Source organism: Doryrhamphus excisus, chromosome 2 (genome assembly GCF_030265055.1).
Source record: "Doryrhamphus excisus isolate RoL2022-K1 chromosome 2, RoL_Dexc_1.0, whole genome shotgun sequence".
NCBI classification, from domain to species: domain Eukaryota; kingdom Metazoa; phylum Chordata; class Actinopteri; order Syngnathiformes; family Syngnathidae; genus Doryrhamphus; species Doryrhamphus excisus.
Genome location: NC_080467.1, coordinates 11,958,368 through 11,973,774, shown reverse-complemented (window position 1 = coordinate 11,973,774; position 15,407 = coordinate 11,958,368). Strand labels below are relative to the sequence as shown.

Sequence of the window (15,407 nt, the reverse complement as noted above, 5' to 3'; positions counted from 1 at the left end):
TTCAGCCACTTGGATGACTGCCCGTGGCCTCATCATGAAATTTAGCACACACCTTTAGGGGACTGACATGGTAATGTCTGTCAAACTTGAGGAAGATTGATTGGGGAAAAACATGGCCACCATCAAGCAAAATGTCTTCGCAACTTACCCTGACCTGAAAAGTGACGCGTATGCGTACAAAACACAAAGTCACACAAAGTAAACATGTCTCGGTAGCATTTAGCATTTTGTGGCTATTTTAAGAATTTTGTTTCAACATTTTTTTCACCAAATTATTTCATTGCAGGAGATTAAGAAGACAAATGGCAAGACTTTCGGCTATGGCAGTTTGCAGGGAACTTGCCGCAACGTCTGTTCCGAGGAACGTGTCGGTGAGTAGTCAGCGCCAGAGGTGAGCCACTTCACTGAGATGGATTTGTCAAATAATTTTCAGATGACAAAAAAAAACCTCTTGCCTACATCAGTGAATACCTTTCCCCAAATCTATTAGTGAGAAAACATTGAAAGACAAGTGAAATGTAGTATTGTTGCCACTAGGGGACGGTAATGTTACATAGATGAGACATGAGTCAGCCATGGCATGTCGGGCATGACATAATTGGGATTCCAGTTCGCCTCCCGTTCCGTGTGGAAGTGGTAAGGTTTTGGCTTCTTTCTTTGACCCTTCTTCCCCACTGTGGTTAAAACGAATTCTTGAGTTTAGAACAAGTCAATTGAAAAGGCTAGCTCGTTAGCTCGGTAGCTCTCTTATGGCCCTGTATTGATCCCGTCGCGGTAAAACAGATTTAGAAAGTCAAAACAAGTTTTCTATGAGGTCACTATGAAAATATTCATAGTATAATATATTTATTGATATTGAATCCTAGTTCGCGGTTAGGTTTGGAACCAATTAATCGCAATAAACAAGGGACAACGTTGTCTTCCAAGTAATTTTGAGCACAACCCACAAGAGTTGCTACAAATTGGCAGTATTTTTTTTAATGACTGTAAATGCAAAGTTATTCATTCATTCATTTTGTACCGCTTATCCTCACGAGGGTCGTGGGGGGTGCTGGAGCCTATCCCAGCTGTCTTTGGGCGAATTAGAGGTGTTATGAGATTGTGGCACCCCTTTGTGTGCGTTCACATTATGTGTACTTCCTCCATTGCATAAGAAATGCTGCTCTTCAATACAGTTGAAAATACATCATTTCTAGAAATGCTGCTAACATTTCACAGACAGTATGAAGTATCTGAAAAAATGAAATATGACATTCATTCATTCATTTTCTACAGCTTATCCTCACATTGGTCGTGGGGATGCTGGAGCATATCCCAGCTGTCTTTGGGCGAATTAGAGGTGTCATGAGATTGTGGCACCACTTTCTGTACGTTCACATTATGTGTACTTCTTCCATTGCATAAGAAATGCTGCAGTTGAAAATACATAATTTCCAGAAATGCTGCTAACATTTCACAGACAGTATGAAATATCTGAAAAAATGAAATATGACATTCATTCATTCATTCATTTTCTACCGCTTCATATTCTACCGCTGTCTTTGGGCGAGAGGCGGGGTACACCCTGGACTGGTGGCCAGCCAATCACAGGGCACATATAGACAAACAACCATTCACACTCACATTCATACCTATGGACAATTTGGAGTCGCCAATTAACCTAGCATGTTTTTGGAATGTGGGAGGAAACCGGAGTACCCGGAGAAAACCCATGCATGCACGGGGAGAACATGCAAACTCCACACAGAGATGGCAGAGGGTGGAATTGAACTCGGGTCTCCTAGCTGTGAGGCCTGCGTGCTAACCACTCGAACACCGTGCAGCCTAATGCAGTGTCTACAATAAAACGAAAACAAAGCACGACACTAATTATGCATCTACAAAAATGCCCTCCATGGCAGCAGCTGCACGTCTTCAAGCCAGTCACGTCTGCTCCACTGTCGTGCCACGACTCACCAGCCAGTCAGGAGAAGGCTGCTACCGGCATCCCCCCCCCCCTTCCTCATTGGACTTTCCCTTTGCCAAAGTAAACAGTGATAAGATTAGAATTGCTCACAGATGATTATGTTAGCCCTGTGGCCAGTTTATCTTAAGCCAGCCCATCTTTTCCTAAAACAGATAAGTGCAGTGATAACAGTGATGGCTGCCAAGTGTGTGATTTACAGTCACTTGGTTTATTTGGTGTCTTGCCCTTTGTGGGCGCTATGTACTTTGAATATGAATGCTTTGTTTTTGTATACCAGTGGAGTGCCCGCTACATATAAATGTAAACTACACATGGATTCATGCAGCATGGTGCCTTCTGATTTATTTGTCTTATTAGGAGAAGTCCTTCCAAATATTTCTGGCTGCTTTTCCTTTGTCTGACATTACAGCGTTCGATGTTATCTTCTTAAAACTGTGCACCGCACACCCACGCTGACCAATTGGAAGGAATTTGCATACTCCTGCCAGCACCCCTGGTGCCATGTGACTTGACCTTTTTACCATTGAAGTGAAAGACAGCAAGTAAACAGTCACTTTGCCATTGGGATAGTTCTTCACTTCGGACTGCATTTCAAATGGCGTTGCTGTTAGATGTTAGAGCAGCACATCTATTGCTGACTGATGGGTAGTTGTTGGCAGAGCTTTATTTTTTAAGATGTGTAGCGAAGCCTGTGATGAGCATACTCGGTGGGTCAGACGCAGTATCATGTCCATGAAGGAGGAAGGTTTCCCCTTCATGAGGACATGAAAACTAGAGGCTGTGCTTTTCCTTGGCCGCCCCGCCCCACAGCCGTGGCACGACAGCCACAGCCGTCCACAGCCGTGGTGAGATTTGAGCAGCCAGCCGTCAGCCGGCCGAACAAGCGCAAAAATTAAATTACCTCTTTTCAGCTCAAGATAGTATAAATTGTGTGAAAAAGATGATATAAGGAAGGATTATGGACAATGTAGGTGACCTTTCAGGAAACAAATGAGGCTATGAATATTTTTTTATATTAGTTTTCCATAGCCGTGGCCATGTTCTTGAGATTTCTTCAGCCCGCCCCGCCCCGTTAGCCGAGGAGTCCGGCCAGCCGTGGGGCCAGCCGCTCCATGTAGACCTCTAATGAAAACCCAAATGGCCATTTGAGTCAAACCAACCTTTTCCCTATTTAGTCATTCAAACGTTGAAGCCTTTGTCTGCCATGGTGCATATGCTAATATAAATGTGTATTTCAAGGATTCTCACCCTTTTTGGACACTGCAGGTCTCGGGCCAGACCCAGCAGCAGCTCGTGTGAAATTGGGTCCACCAGGTTGAGAAAAGCTGCGTTCTTGTACAAAATGTCATTGAGCGATGTCCCCTGGAGCCCCAAGTCCTGGGAGGAAAAGAAGGATAAAAAGATTGACTCTCAATGAACGGTTCAGCTTTATTTAAGTGACATGAGAGGCAGTTGAACCCCTGATTGGGGTGTTATGTACATATATGATTTACCCCAACCAATCACTGCAGAGCATCTGCATAAGTCTGAATATCTTATCCACCACAAGTTATAAATATTAGATAATTAGGGAGAGATGAGATTGTGGCACCACTTTGTGTGCGTTCACATTATGTGTACTTCCTCCATTGCATAAGAAATGCTGCTCTTCAAAACAGTTGAAAATACATCATTTCCAGAAATGCTGCTAACATTTCACAGACAGTATGAAAGATCTGAAAAAATGAAATATGACATTCATTCAGTCATTTTCCACCGCTTATCCTCACGAGGGTCGCGGGGGGGGGGGGGGTTTAGAATTTAGAATTAGATTTGTCATGAGATTGTGGCACCACTTTGTGTGCGTTCACATTATGTGTACTTCCTCCATTGCATAAGAAATGCTGCTCTTCAATACAGTTGAAAATACATCATTTCCAGAAATGCTGCTAACATTTCACAGACAGTATGAAATATCTGAAAAAATGAAATACAACATTCATTCATTCATTCATTTTCTACCGCTTATCCTCACGAGGGTCGCGGGGGTGCTGGAGCCTATCCCAGCTGACTTCGGGCGAGAGGCGGGGTACACCCTGGACTGGTGGCCAGCCAATCACAGGGCACATATAGACAAACAACCATTCACACTCACATTCATACCTATGGACAATTTGGAGTGGCCATTTAACCTAGCATGTTTTTGGAATGTGGGAGGAAACCGGAGTACCCGGAGAAAACCCACGCATGCACGGGGAGAACATACAAACCCCACACAGAGATGGCAGAGGGTGGAATTGAACTAGGGTCTCCTAGCTGTGAGGCCCGTGTGCTAACCACTCACCGCCGTTTTATTATCATTATATATTATCATAACATTAGTGGTGACTCTGGAATTATTTTTTTAATGAACATTTTTTAAATGAATGTTAAAAGCAGTGTGTTTGAAAATAGAGCGGTGGTCCCGGGATGTCATCTACTGTGATGTACTGTACGAATAATGTGCTAAAATGTTAAAAGACTTTGTCTTTGATACCCTGAAACAATTAATAATAATATCAGTCATGTCGGGGAGAACATGTAATTCAAACCCAGAAGCAGGACACATCTCCAGGGTGCTGGAGGCATTTGCATCAGCACTTTATCTGTAACGCCGGCTAATTTATGCTAAAACTATACAACTCCAAGTCATAGAGCTGAAGATCTAATAGAGGCTGCGCAAATAGAGTCTAATAATGCAGACTATATCATCCAGGCTGGAGGTCGAGGTTATGTAATTTATGCTTGGTGTGCTCTGACAGACTGAACGCCAACAGGCATGTCGAGGGTAAAAACTCCCATCAGCGTTTTCTCCTCCTCCGGCTTCTGACTTGATTTATTACACTGGACCTCAGTGGGAGTCCCTGATGCTGGGCTTTCCTTTTAGGCCAGCACCTCCTCCAGTAATCCTCATGTGGATGCAGACTGTTGTGTTGTGATGATTTGATCTATGCGGCTACAGCACACACAAACAAATCAAATTCTAAGGATTAATTTGACCTTAAATGCATCAAATATTTCCCGTTTGTCCACATCTCTGGGCTCAGATCTGACTGGGAAAAGTCCCTGTGAATGTTATTTGGAATCAGAAGTGTTTGGTTCTGAATTACAGAAACTCTCCTCATTCATTTGAATCCAATTAGCGACATTGCCGAGTGTGACCAATCCAGGCCGCTGTCAAAGTTCTTCACTGGCTTTTAATTGCATCTGAGATGTAATGAAACACGGTGTTGTTACGCCGTGTTTTATGCTGTAAACATTAAAACCTGCAGCCTCACATTAATTTAGCAAGAACGCAATCGGTGCACAGTATTTAGTGAAGTGAACCCATTATTCACTCACACACTGGCGGTGGTATTCTACATCTGTAGCCACAGCTGCTCTGGGGTAGACTGACGGAAACCAGTCCGCTCGAAGACAGCTGGGATAGGCTCCAGCACCCACCGCGACCCTCGTGTGGATAAGCGGTAGAAAATGAATGATTGAATGTGTCAAATTTGACACTGATATCAACCAATATCAAATTTATATATATATATCGGTACCCTACTAATAATAGGTCATATTGAACCATGAAACAGAATGATTAATTAACCTATTTTGGAAAAAAAGATAAGATAAATGTGAAATTTGAAGCGCAAAGTGTGTATATGTATTTTTAAAATTGTTAAAAAGTACAGAACCTATAAATTGACACCCAACTCCACGGATGACTGTCAAGAATTCCTCATGAATATACATATTTAATTAAATATCCAATAATATCCACTGTGTGCGATACAGCAGCCAACCTCTCCTACTTTTCTGTATCACTGCACATTGGTTACTCGGTGCGCATGTTCCAACTAAACTGAGACCGATACTGATTGTTATCTCGCTAATGAATATATTGAAGATTCCACACTAAATTACGTTAATAACCCCGAGGGCGCTTACTGCAATTGAGAGATGTTATTGGTTGCATAATGTGAAAGAAATATGTTCCATCATCTCTTGGTGATTATCTCCAAATCCTCCCACCTCTCCAGAGAGGAAAACACTGCTGAAGATGAACAACAACACGACACTTATTGCTTCTTTTCAATCTTAAAGGATAACTAGAAAATTCCCGCGGAAATTTTGATGGACTGGCCACCTGTGCTGTGAACCTCGGGCCCGGTGGGCCAACGGCTACCGCGGTAGCACCTAGCAAGAAAACCTCAAGTACGGAAAAAGTTGATGCAGTCACATAGTGTCCCCACATCATGGCAAGTGTGTAATTGCCTTTAAACTTGAGTAAATTAGCTTAAATGCTAACATGCTAACATGCTAGCACCTAGCAAGACAGCCTTAAGTTTAGAAACTGCCAAGGATGTCCTATGACGTCCCTGCATCATGCATGTGTGTATTTGCCTTTAAACGTGAGCAAATTAGCTTAAATGCTAACATGCTAACAGTCATCATGCTAGCACCTAGCAAGAGAGTCCCAAGTTTAGAAAGTGCCAAGGTTGTCCTATAACCTCCCTACATCATGCGTTGTGTGTATTTGCCTTTAGACATGAGTAAATTAGCTTAAATGCTAACATGCTAACGGCTACCACGCTAGCACCTAGCAAGAGAGCATCAAGTTTAGAAAGTGCCAAGGTTGTTCTATAACATCCCTACATCATGCCATGTGTGTATATACCTTTAGACACGAGTAAATTAGCTTAAATGCTAACATGCTAACGGCTACCATGTTAGCACCTAGCAAGAGGGTTTCAAGTTTACAAAGTGCCAAGGTTGTCCTATAACCTCCCTATATCATGCCATGTGTGTATTTGCCTTTAAACGTGAGTAAATTAGCTTAGATGCTAACATGCTAACAGTTATCATGCTAGCACCTAGCAAGAGAGCCTCAAGTTTAGAAAGTGCCAAGGTTGTCCTATAACCTCCCTACATCATGTCATGTGTGCATTTGCCTGTAGACATGAGTAAATTAGCTTAAATGCTAACATGCTAACGGCTACCATGCTAGCACCTAGCAAGAGGGCCTGAAGTTTAGAAACTGCCAAGGTTGTCCTATAACCTCCCCACATCATGCCATGTGTGTATTTGCCTTTAAACGTGAGTAAATTAGCTTATATGCTAACACGCTAACAGTCATTATGCTAGCACCTAGCAAGAGAGCCTCAAGTTTAGAAAGTGCCAAGGATGTCCTATAACGTCCCTGCATCATGCATGTGTGTATTTGCCTTTAAACATGAGTAAATTAGCTTAAATGCTAACATGCTAACGGCTAACATGCTAGCACCCAGCAAGAGAGTTTCAAGTTTACAAAGTGCCAAGGTTGTCCTTCAACCTCCCTATATCATGCCATGTGTGTATTTGCCTTTAAACGTGGGTAAATTAGCTTAAATGCTAACATGCTAACAGTTAACATGCTAGCACCTAGCAAGAGACCCTCAAGTTTAAAAAGTGCCAAGGTTGTCCTATAACCTCCCTATATCATGCAATGTGTGTAATTGCCTTTAGAAATGAGTAAATTAGCTTAAATGCTAACATGCGAACGGCTAACATGCTAGCACCTAGCAAGACAGCCTCAAGTTTAGAAACTGCCAAGGATGTCATATAACGTCCCTGCATCATGCATGTGTGTATTTGCCTTTAAACATGAGCAAATTAGCTTAAATGCTAACATGCTAACAGTCATCATGCTAGCACCTAGCCAGAGAATCCCAAGTTTAGAAAGTGCCAAGGTTGTCCTATAACATCCCTACATCATGCCATGTGTGTATTTGCCTTTAGACATGAGTAAATTACCTTAAATGCTAACATGCTAACGGCTAACATGCTAGCACCTAGCAAGACAGCCTTAAGTTTAGAAACTACCAAGGTTGTCCTATAACCTCCCCACATCATGCCATGTGTGTATTTGCCTTTAAACGTGAGTAAATTAGCTTATATGCTAACACGCTAACAGTCATTATGCTAGCACCTAGCAAGAGAGCCTCAAGTTTAGAAAGTGCCAAGGATGTCCTATAATGTCCCTGCATCATGCATGTGTGTATTTGCCTTTAAACATGAGCAAATTAGCTTAAATGCTAACATGCTAACAGTCATCATGCTAGCACCTAGCAAGACAGCCTCAAGTTTAGAAACTGCCAAGGTTGTCCTATAACCTCCCTACATCATGCCATGTGTGTATTTGCCTTTAGACATGAGTAAATTAGCTTAAATGCTAACATGCTAACGGCTAACATGCTAGCACCGAGCAAGACAGCCTCAAGTTTAGAAACGGCCCAGGATGTCCTATAACGTCCCTGCATCATGTCATGTGTGTATTTGCCTTTAAATGTGAGTAAATTAGCTTAAATGCTAACATGCTAACAATCATTATGCTAGCACCTAGCAAGAGAGCCTCAAGTTTAGAAAGTGCCAAGGTTGTCCTATAACCTCCCTACACCATGCCATATGTGTATTTGCCTTTAGACATGAGTAAATTAGCTTAAATGCTAACATGCTAACATGCTAGCAATTAGCATTTAGCCACAGAGAGTGTTCAGAAGTTTATCTAAAAAATGAGCCATCAACCACGTTTCTATGTGGCCGTATGGCTGAGCTACAAGGCTGTGAAAAGTCTGTAAATTCTCGTTTTCTCTGGAATGCGGCTGTTCTAAAAATAGAATGGTGTACCTAATCTAGTGGCCGATTTTTTTTTCTATCGCAAATAGTGTCGCCATGGTTACACGAAACGTTCCAAAAAATAAATACCGCTGTAGTCCCGAGCGTCACGATTCCGACGGTGTAACATGTGTGGGGGTCCTTCTTGCGGTTTTGGCCGCATTACGCGCACAAAAAGTGGAAGATTAAGATATAAGAATAACTAGAAAATTCCCGCGGAAATTTTAATGGACTGGCCACCTGTGCTGTGAACCTCGGGCCCGGTGCGCCAACGGCTACCGCGGTAGCACCTAGCAAGAAAGCCTCAAGTACGGAAAAAGTTGATGCGGTCCCATAGTGTCCCCACATCATGCCAAGTGTGTAATTGCCTTTAAACTTGAGTAAATTAGCTTAAATGCTAACATGCTAACGGCTACATGCTAGCACCTAGCAAGAGCACCAAGTTTAGAAAGTGCCAAGGTTGTCCTATAACCTCCCTACATCATGCCATGTGTGTATTTGCCTTTAAACATGAGTAAATTAGCTTAAATGCTAACATGCTAACGGCTACCATGCTAGCACCTAGCAAGAGAGCCTCAAGTTTAGAAAGTGCCAAGGTTGTCCTATAACCTCCCTACACCATGCCATATGTGTATTTGCCTGAAGACATGAGTAAATTAGCTTAAATGCTAACATGCTAACGGCTACCATGCTAGCACCTAGCAAGAGAGCATCAAGTTGAGAAAGTGCCAAGGTTGTCCTATAACCTCCCTACATCATGCCATGTGTGTATTTGCCTTTAGACATGAGTAAATTAGCTTAAATGCTAACATGCTAACGGCTACCATGCTAGCACCTAGCAAGAGGGTTTCAAGTTTACAAAGTGCCAAGGTTTTCCTATAACCTCCCTATATCATGCCATGTGTGTATTTGCCTTTAAACGTGAGTAAATTAGCTTAGATGCTAACATGCTAACAGTTATCATGCTAGCACCTAGCAAGAGAGCCTCAAGTTTAGAAAGCGCCAAAGTTGTCCTATAACTTCCTTACACCATGCTATGTGTGTATTTGCCTGAAGACATGAGTAAATTAGCTTAAATGCTAACATGCTAACGGCTACCATGCTAGCACCTAGCAAGAGAGCCTCAAGTTTAGAAAGCGCCAAGGTTGTCCTATAACCTCCCGACATCATGTAATGTGTGTATTTGCCTTTAGAATGAGTAAATTAGCTTAAATGCTAACATGCTAACGGCTACCATGCTAGCACCTAGCAAGAGAGCATCAAGTTGAGAAAGTGCCAAGGTTGTCCTATAACCTCCCCACATCATGTCATGTGTATATTTGCCTTTAAACATGAGTAAATTAGCTTAAATGCTAACATGCTAACGGCTACCATGCTAGCACCTAGCAAGAGGGTTTCAAGTTTACAAAGTGCCAAGGTTTTCCTATAACCTCCCTATATCATGCCATGTGTGTATTTGCCTTTAAACGTGAGTAAATTAGCTTAGATGCTAACATGCTAACAGTTATCATGCTAGCACCTAGCAAGAGAGCCTCAAGTTTAGAAAGCGCCAAAGTTGTCCTATAACTTCCTTACACCATGCTATGTGTGTATTTGCCTGAAGACATGAGTAAATTAGCTTAAATGCTAACATGCTAACGGCTACCATGCTAGCACCTAGCAAGAGAGCCTCAAGTTTAGAAAGCGCCAAGGTTGTCCTATAACCTCCCGACATCATGTAATGTGTGTATTTGCCTTTAGAATGAGTAAATTAGCTTAAATGCTAACATGCTAACGGCTACCATGCTAGCACCTAGCAAGAGAGCATCAAGTTGAGAAAGTGCCAAGGTTGTCCTATAACCTCCCCACATCATGTCATGTGTATATTTGCCTTTAAACATGAGTAAATTAGCTTAAATGCTAACATGCTAACAATCATTATGCTAGCACCTAGCAAAAGAGCCTCAAGTTTAGAAAGTGCCAAGGTTGTCCTATAACCTCCCTACACCATGCCATATGTGTATTTGCTGAAGACATGAGTAAATTAGCTTAAATGCTAACATGCTAACGGCTATCATGCTAGCACCTAGCAAGAGAGCCTCAAGTTTAGAAAGCCCAAGGTTGTCCTATAACCTCCCGACATCATGTCATGTGTGTATTTGCCTTTAGAATGAGTAAATTAGCTTAAATGCTAACATGCTAATGGCTACCATGCTAGCACCTAGCAAGAGAGCATCAAGTTGAGAAAGTGCCAAGGTTGTCCTATAACCTCCCCACATCATGTCATGTGTATATTTGCCTTTAAACATGAGTAAATTAGCTTAAATGCTAACATGCTACCAATCATTATGCTAGCACCTAGCAAAAGAGCCTCAAGTTTAGAAAGTGCCAAGGTTGTCCTATAACCTCCCTACACCATGCCATATGTGTATTTGCTGAAGACATGAGTAAATTAGCTTAAATGCTAACATGCTAACGGCTACCATGCTAGCACCTAGCAAGAGAGCATCAAGTTGAGAAAGTGCCAAGGTTGTCCTATAACCTCCCTACATCATACCATGTGTGTATTTGCCTTTAGACATGAGTAAATTAGCTTAAATGCTAACATGCTAACGGCTACCATGCTAGCACCTAGCAAGAGGATTTCAAGTTTACAAAGTGCCAAGGTTTTCCTATAACCTCCCTATATCATGCCATGTGTGTATTTGCCTTTAAATGTGAGTAAATTAGCTTAGATGCTAACATGCTAACAGTTATCATGCTAGCACCTAGCAAGAGAGCCTCAAGTTTAGAAAGCGCCAGGGTTGTCCTATAACCTCCCTACACCATGCCATGTGTGTATTTGCCTGAAGACATGAGTAAATTAGCTTAAATGTTAACATGCTAACGGCTAACATACTAGCACCTAGCAAGACAGCCTCAAGTTTAGAAACTACCAAGGTTGTCCTATAGCCTCCCCACATCATGTCATGTGTGTATTTGCCTTTAAACGTGAGTAAATTAGCTTAAATGCTAACATGCTAACAATCATTATGCTAGCACCTAGCAAGAGAGCCTCAAGTTTAGAAAGTGCCAAGGTTGTCCTATAACTTCCCTACATCATGCCATGTGTGTATTTGCCTTTAGACATGAGTAAATTAGCTTAAATGCTAACATGCTAACGGCTACCATGCTTGCACCTAGCAAGAGAGCATCAAGTTGAGAAAGTGCCAAGGTTGTCCTATAACCTCCCTACATCATGCCATGTGTGTATTTGCCTTTAGAAATGAGTAAATTAGCTTAAATGCTAACATGCTAACGGCTACCATGTTAGCACCTAGCAAGAGGGTTTCAAGTTTACAAAGTGCCAAGGTTGTCCTATAACCTCCCTATATCATACCATGTGTGTATTTGCCTTTAAACGTGAGTAAATTAGCTTAAATGCTAACATGCTAACAGGTATCATGCTAGCACCTAGCAAGAGAGCCTCAAGTTTAGAAAGTGCCAAGGTTGTCCTATAACCTCCCTACATCATGCCATGTGTGTATTTGCCTTTAGACATGAGTAAATTAGCTTAAATGCTAACATGCTAACGGCTAACATGCTAGCACCTAGCAAGAGAGCCTCAAGTTTAGAAACTGCCAAGGTTGTCCTATGACCTCCCTACATCATGCCATGTGTGTATTTGCCTTTAGACATGAGTAAATTAGCTTAAATGCTAACATGCTAACATGCTAGCAATTAGCATTTAGCCACAGAGAGAGTTCAGACGTTTATCTAAAAAATGAGCCATCAATCACGTTTCTACGTGGCCGTATGGCTGAGCTACAAGGCTGTGAAAAGTCTGTAAATTCTCGTTTCTTTCACTGGCATGAGCTGTTCTAAAAATAGAACAGGGGTGTCCCTAATATAGTGGCCGATTTTTTTTTCTATCGCGAATACCGTCGCCATGGTTACACGAAACGTTCCAAAAAATAAATACCGCTGTAGTCCCGAGCGTCACGATTCCGACGGTGTAACATGTGTGGGGGTCCTTCTTGCGGTTTTGGCCGCATTACGCGCGCAAAAATGGGAAGATTAAGATATAAGAATAAAAACTAGAAAATTCCCGCGGAAATTTTGATGGACTGGCCACCTGTGCTGTGAACCTCGGGCCCGGTGTGCCAACGGCTACCGCGGTAGCACCTAGCAAGAAAGCCTCAAGTGCGGAAAAGGTTGATGCAGTCCCATAGTGTCCCCACATCATGCCAAGTGTGTATTTGCCTTTAAACTTGAGTAAATTAGCTAAAATGCTAGAATGCTAACGGCTACCGTGCTAACACATAGCAAAACAGCCTCAGGTCCTGAAAAGTTTGGGGCAGTCCTACAGTGTCCCCACATCATGCCATGTGTGTATTTTCCTCTAGACATGAGTAAATTAGCTAAAATGCTAACATGCTAACAGTCATCATGCTAGCACCTAGCAAGAGGGCCTCAAGTTTAGAAAGTACCAAGGTTGTCCTATAACCTCCCCACATCATGACATGTGCTTAGTAGCCTTTAGGCATGAGTAAATTAGCTTAAATGCTAACATGCTAACAGTTATCATGCTAGCACCTAGCAAGAGAACCTCAACTTTAGAAAGTGCCAAGGTTGTCCTGTAACATCCCTACACCATGCCATGTGTGTATTTGCCTGTAGACATGAGTAAATTAGCTTAAATGCTAACATGCTAACAGGCATTATGCTAGCACCTAGCAAGAGAGCCTCAAGTTTAGAAAGTGCCAAGGATGTCCTATAACGTCCCTGCATCATGCATGTGTTAATTTGCCTTTAAACATGAGCAAAGTAGCTTAAATGCTAACATGCTAACAGTCATCATGCTAGCACCTAGCAAGAGAGCCTCAAGTTTAGAAAGTGCCAAGGTTGTCCTATAACCTCCCTACATCATGCCATGTGTGTATTTGCCTTTAGACATGAGTAAATTAGCTTAAATGCTAACATGCTAACGGCTAACATGCTAACAACTAGCAAGAGGGCCTCAAGTTTAGAAAGTGCCAAGGTTGTCCTATAACCTCCCTACATCATGCCATGTGTGTATTTGCCTTTAGACATGAGTAAATTAGCTTAAATGCTAACATGCTAACGGCTAACATGCTAACAACTAGCAAGAGGGCCTCAAGTTTAGAAAGTGCCAAGGTTGTCCTATAACCTCCCTACATCATGCCATGTGTGAATTTGCCTGTAGACATAAGTAAATTAGCTTAAATGCTAACATGCTAACGGCTACCATGCTAGCAACTAGCAAGAGGGCCTCAAGTTTAGAAAGTGCCAAGGTTGTCCTATAAACTCCCTACATCATGACATGTGCTTAGTAGCCTTTAGGCATGAGTAAATTAGCTTAAATGCTAACATGCTAACAGTTATCATGCTAGCACCTAGCAAGAGAACCTCAACTTTAGAAAGTGCCAAGGTTGTCCTGTAACATCCCTACACCATGCCATGTGTGTATTTGCCTGTAGACATGAGTAAATTAGCTTAAATGCTAACATGCTAACAGGCATTATGCTAGCACCTAGCAAGAGAGCCTCAAGTTTAGAAAGTGCCAAGGATGTCCTATAACGTCCCTGCATCATGCATGTGTTAATTTGCCTTTAAACATGAGGAAAGTAGCTTAAATGCTAACATGCTAACAGTCATCATGCTAGCACCTAGCAAGAGAGCCTCAAGTTTAGAAAGTGCCAAGGTTGTCCTATAACCTCCCTACATCATGCCATGTGTGTATTTGCCTTTAGACATGAGTAAATTAGCTTAAATGCTAACATGCTAACGGCTAACATGCTAACAACTAGCAAGAGGGCCTCAAGTTTAGAAAGTGCCAAGGTTGTCCTATAACCTCCCTACATCATGCCATGTGTGTATTTGCCTTTAGACATGAGTAAATTAGCTTAAATGCTAACATGCTAACGGCTAACATGCTAACAACTAGCAAGAGGGCCTCAAGTTTAGAAAGTGCCAAGGTTGTCCTATAACCTCCCTACATCATGCCATGTGTGAATTTGCCTGTAGACATAAGTAAATTAGCTTAAATGCTAACATGCTAACGGCTACCATGCTAGCAACTAGCAAGAGGGCCTCAAGTTTAGAAAGTGCCAAGGTTGTCCTATAAACTCCCTACATCATGCCATGTGTGTATTTTCCTTTAGACATGAGTAAATTAGCTTAAATGCTAACATGCTAACGGCTAACATGCTAGCACCTAGCAAGACAGCCTCAAGTTTAGAAACTGCCAAGGATGTCCTATAACGTCCCTACATCATGCATGTGTGTATTTGCCTTTAAACATTAGCAAATTAGCTTAAATGCTAACATGCTAACAGCCATCATGCTAGCACCTAGCAAGAGAGTCCCAAGTTTAGAAACTACCAAGGTTGTCCTATGACCTCCCTACACCATGCCATATGTGTATTTGCCTTTAGACATGAGTAAATTAGCTTAAATGCTAACATGCTAACGGCTACCATGCTAGCACATAGCAAGAGAGCCTCAAGTTTAGAAACTGCTAAGGTTGTCCTATAACCTCCCTACATCATGCCATGTGTGTATTTGCCTTTAGACATGAGTAAATTAGCTTAAATGCTAACATGCTAACGGCTAACATGCTAACAACTAGCAAGAGGGCCTCAAGTTTAGAAAGTGCCAAGGTTGTCCTATAACCTCCCTACATCATGCCATGTGTGAATTTGCCTGTAGACATAAGTAAATTAGCTTAAATGCTAACATGCTAACGGCTACCATGCTAGCAACTAGCAAGAGGGCCTCAAGTTTAGAAACTGCTAAGGTT

The 15,407-nt window shown here is 42.1% G+C and overlaps 1 protein-coding gene across 4 annotated transcripts in view; it reads left to right on the top strand.

Annotated features, from left to right (window-relative positions):
• ggt1b (gamma-glutamyltransferase 1b) overlaps positions 1 to 15,407 on the top strand; it is a 136,500-nt gene that overhangs the window by 27,399 nt on the left and 93,694 nt on the right. For all 4 annotated transcript variants that reach the window (XM_058052056.1, XM_058052037.1, XM_058052064.1 and 1 more), the window contains exon 4: positions 287 to 371. In XM_058052056.1, the coding sequence (XP_057908039.1) occupies positions 303 to 371 (69 nt within the window). In that variant the 5' untranslated portion in view covers positions 287 to 302. The remainder of the gene's footprint in view (positions 1 to 286; positions 372 to 15,407) is intronic.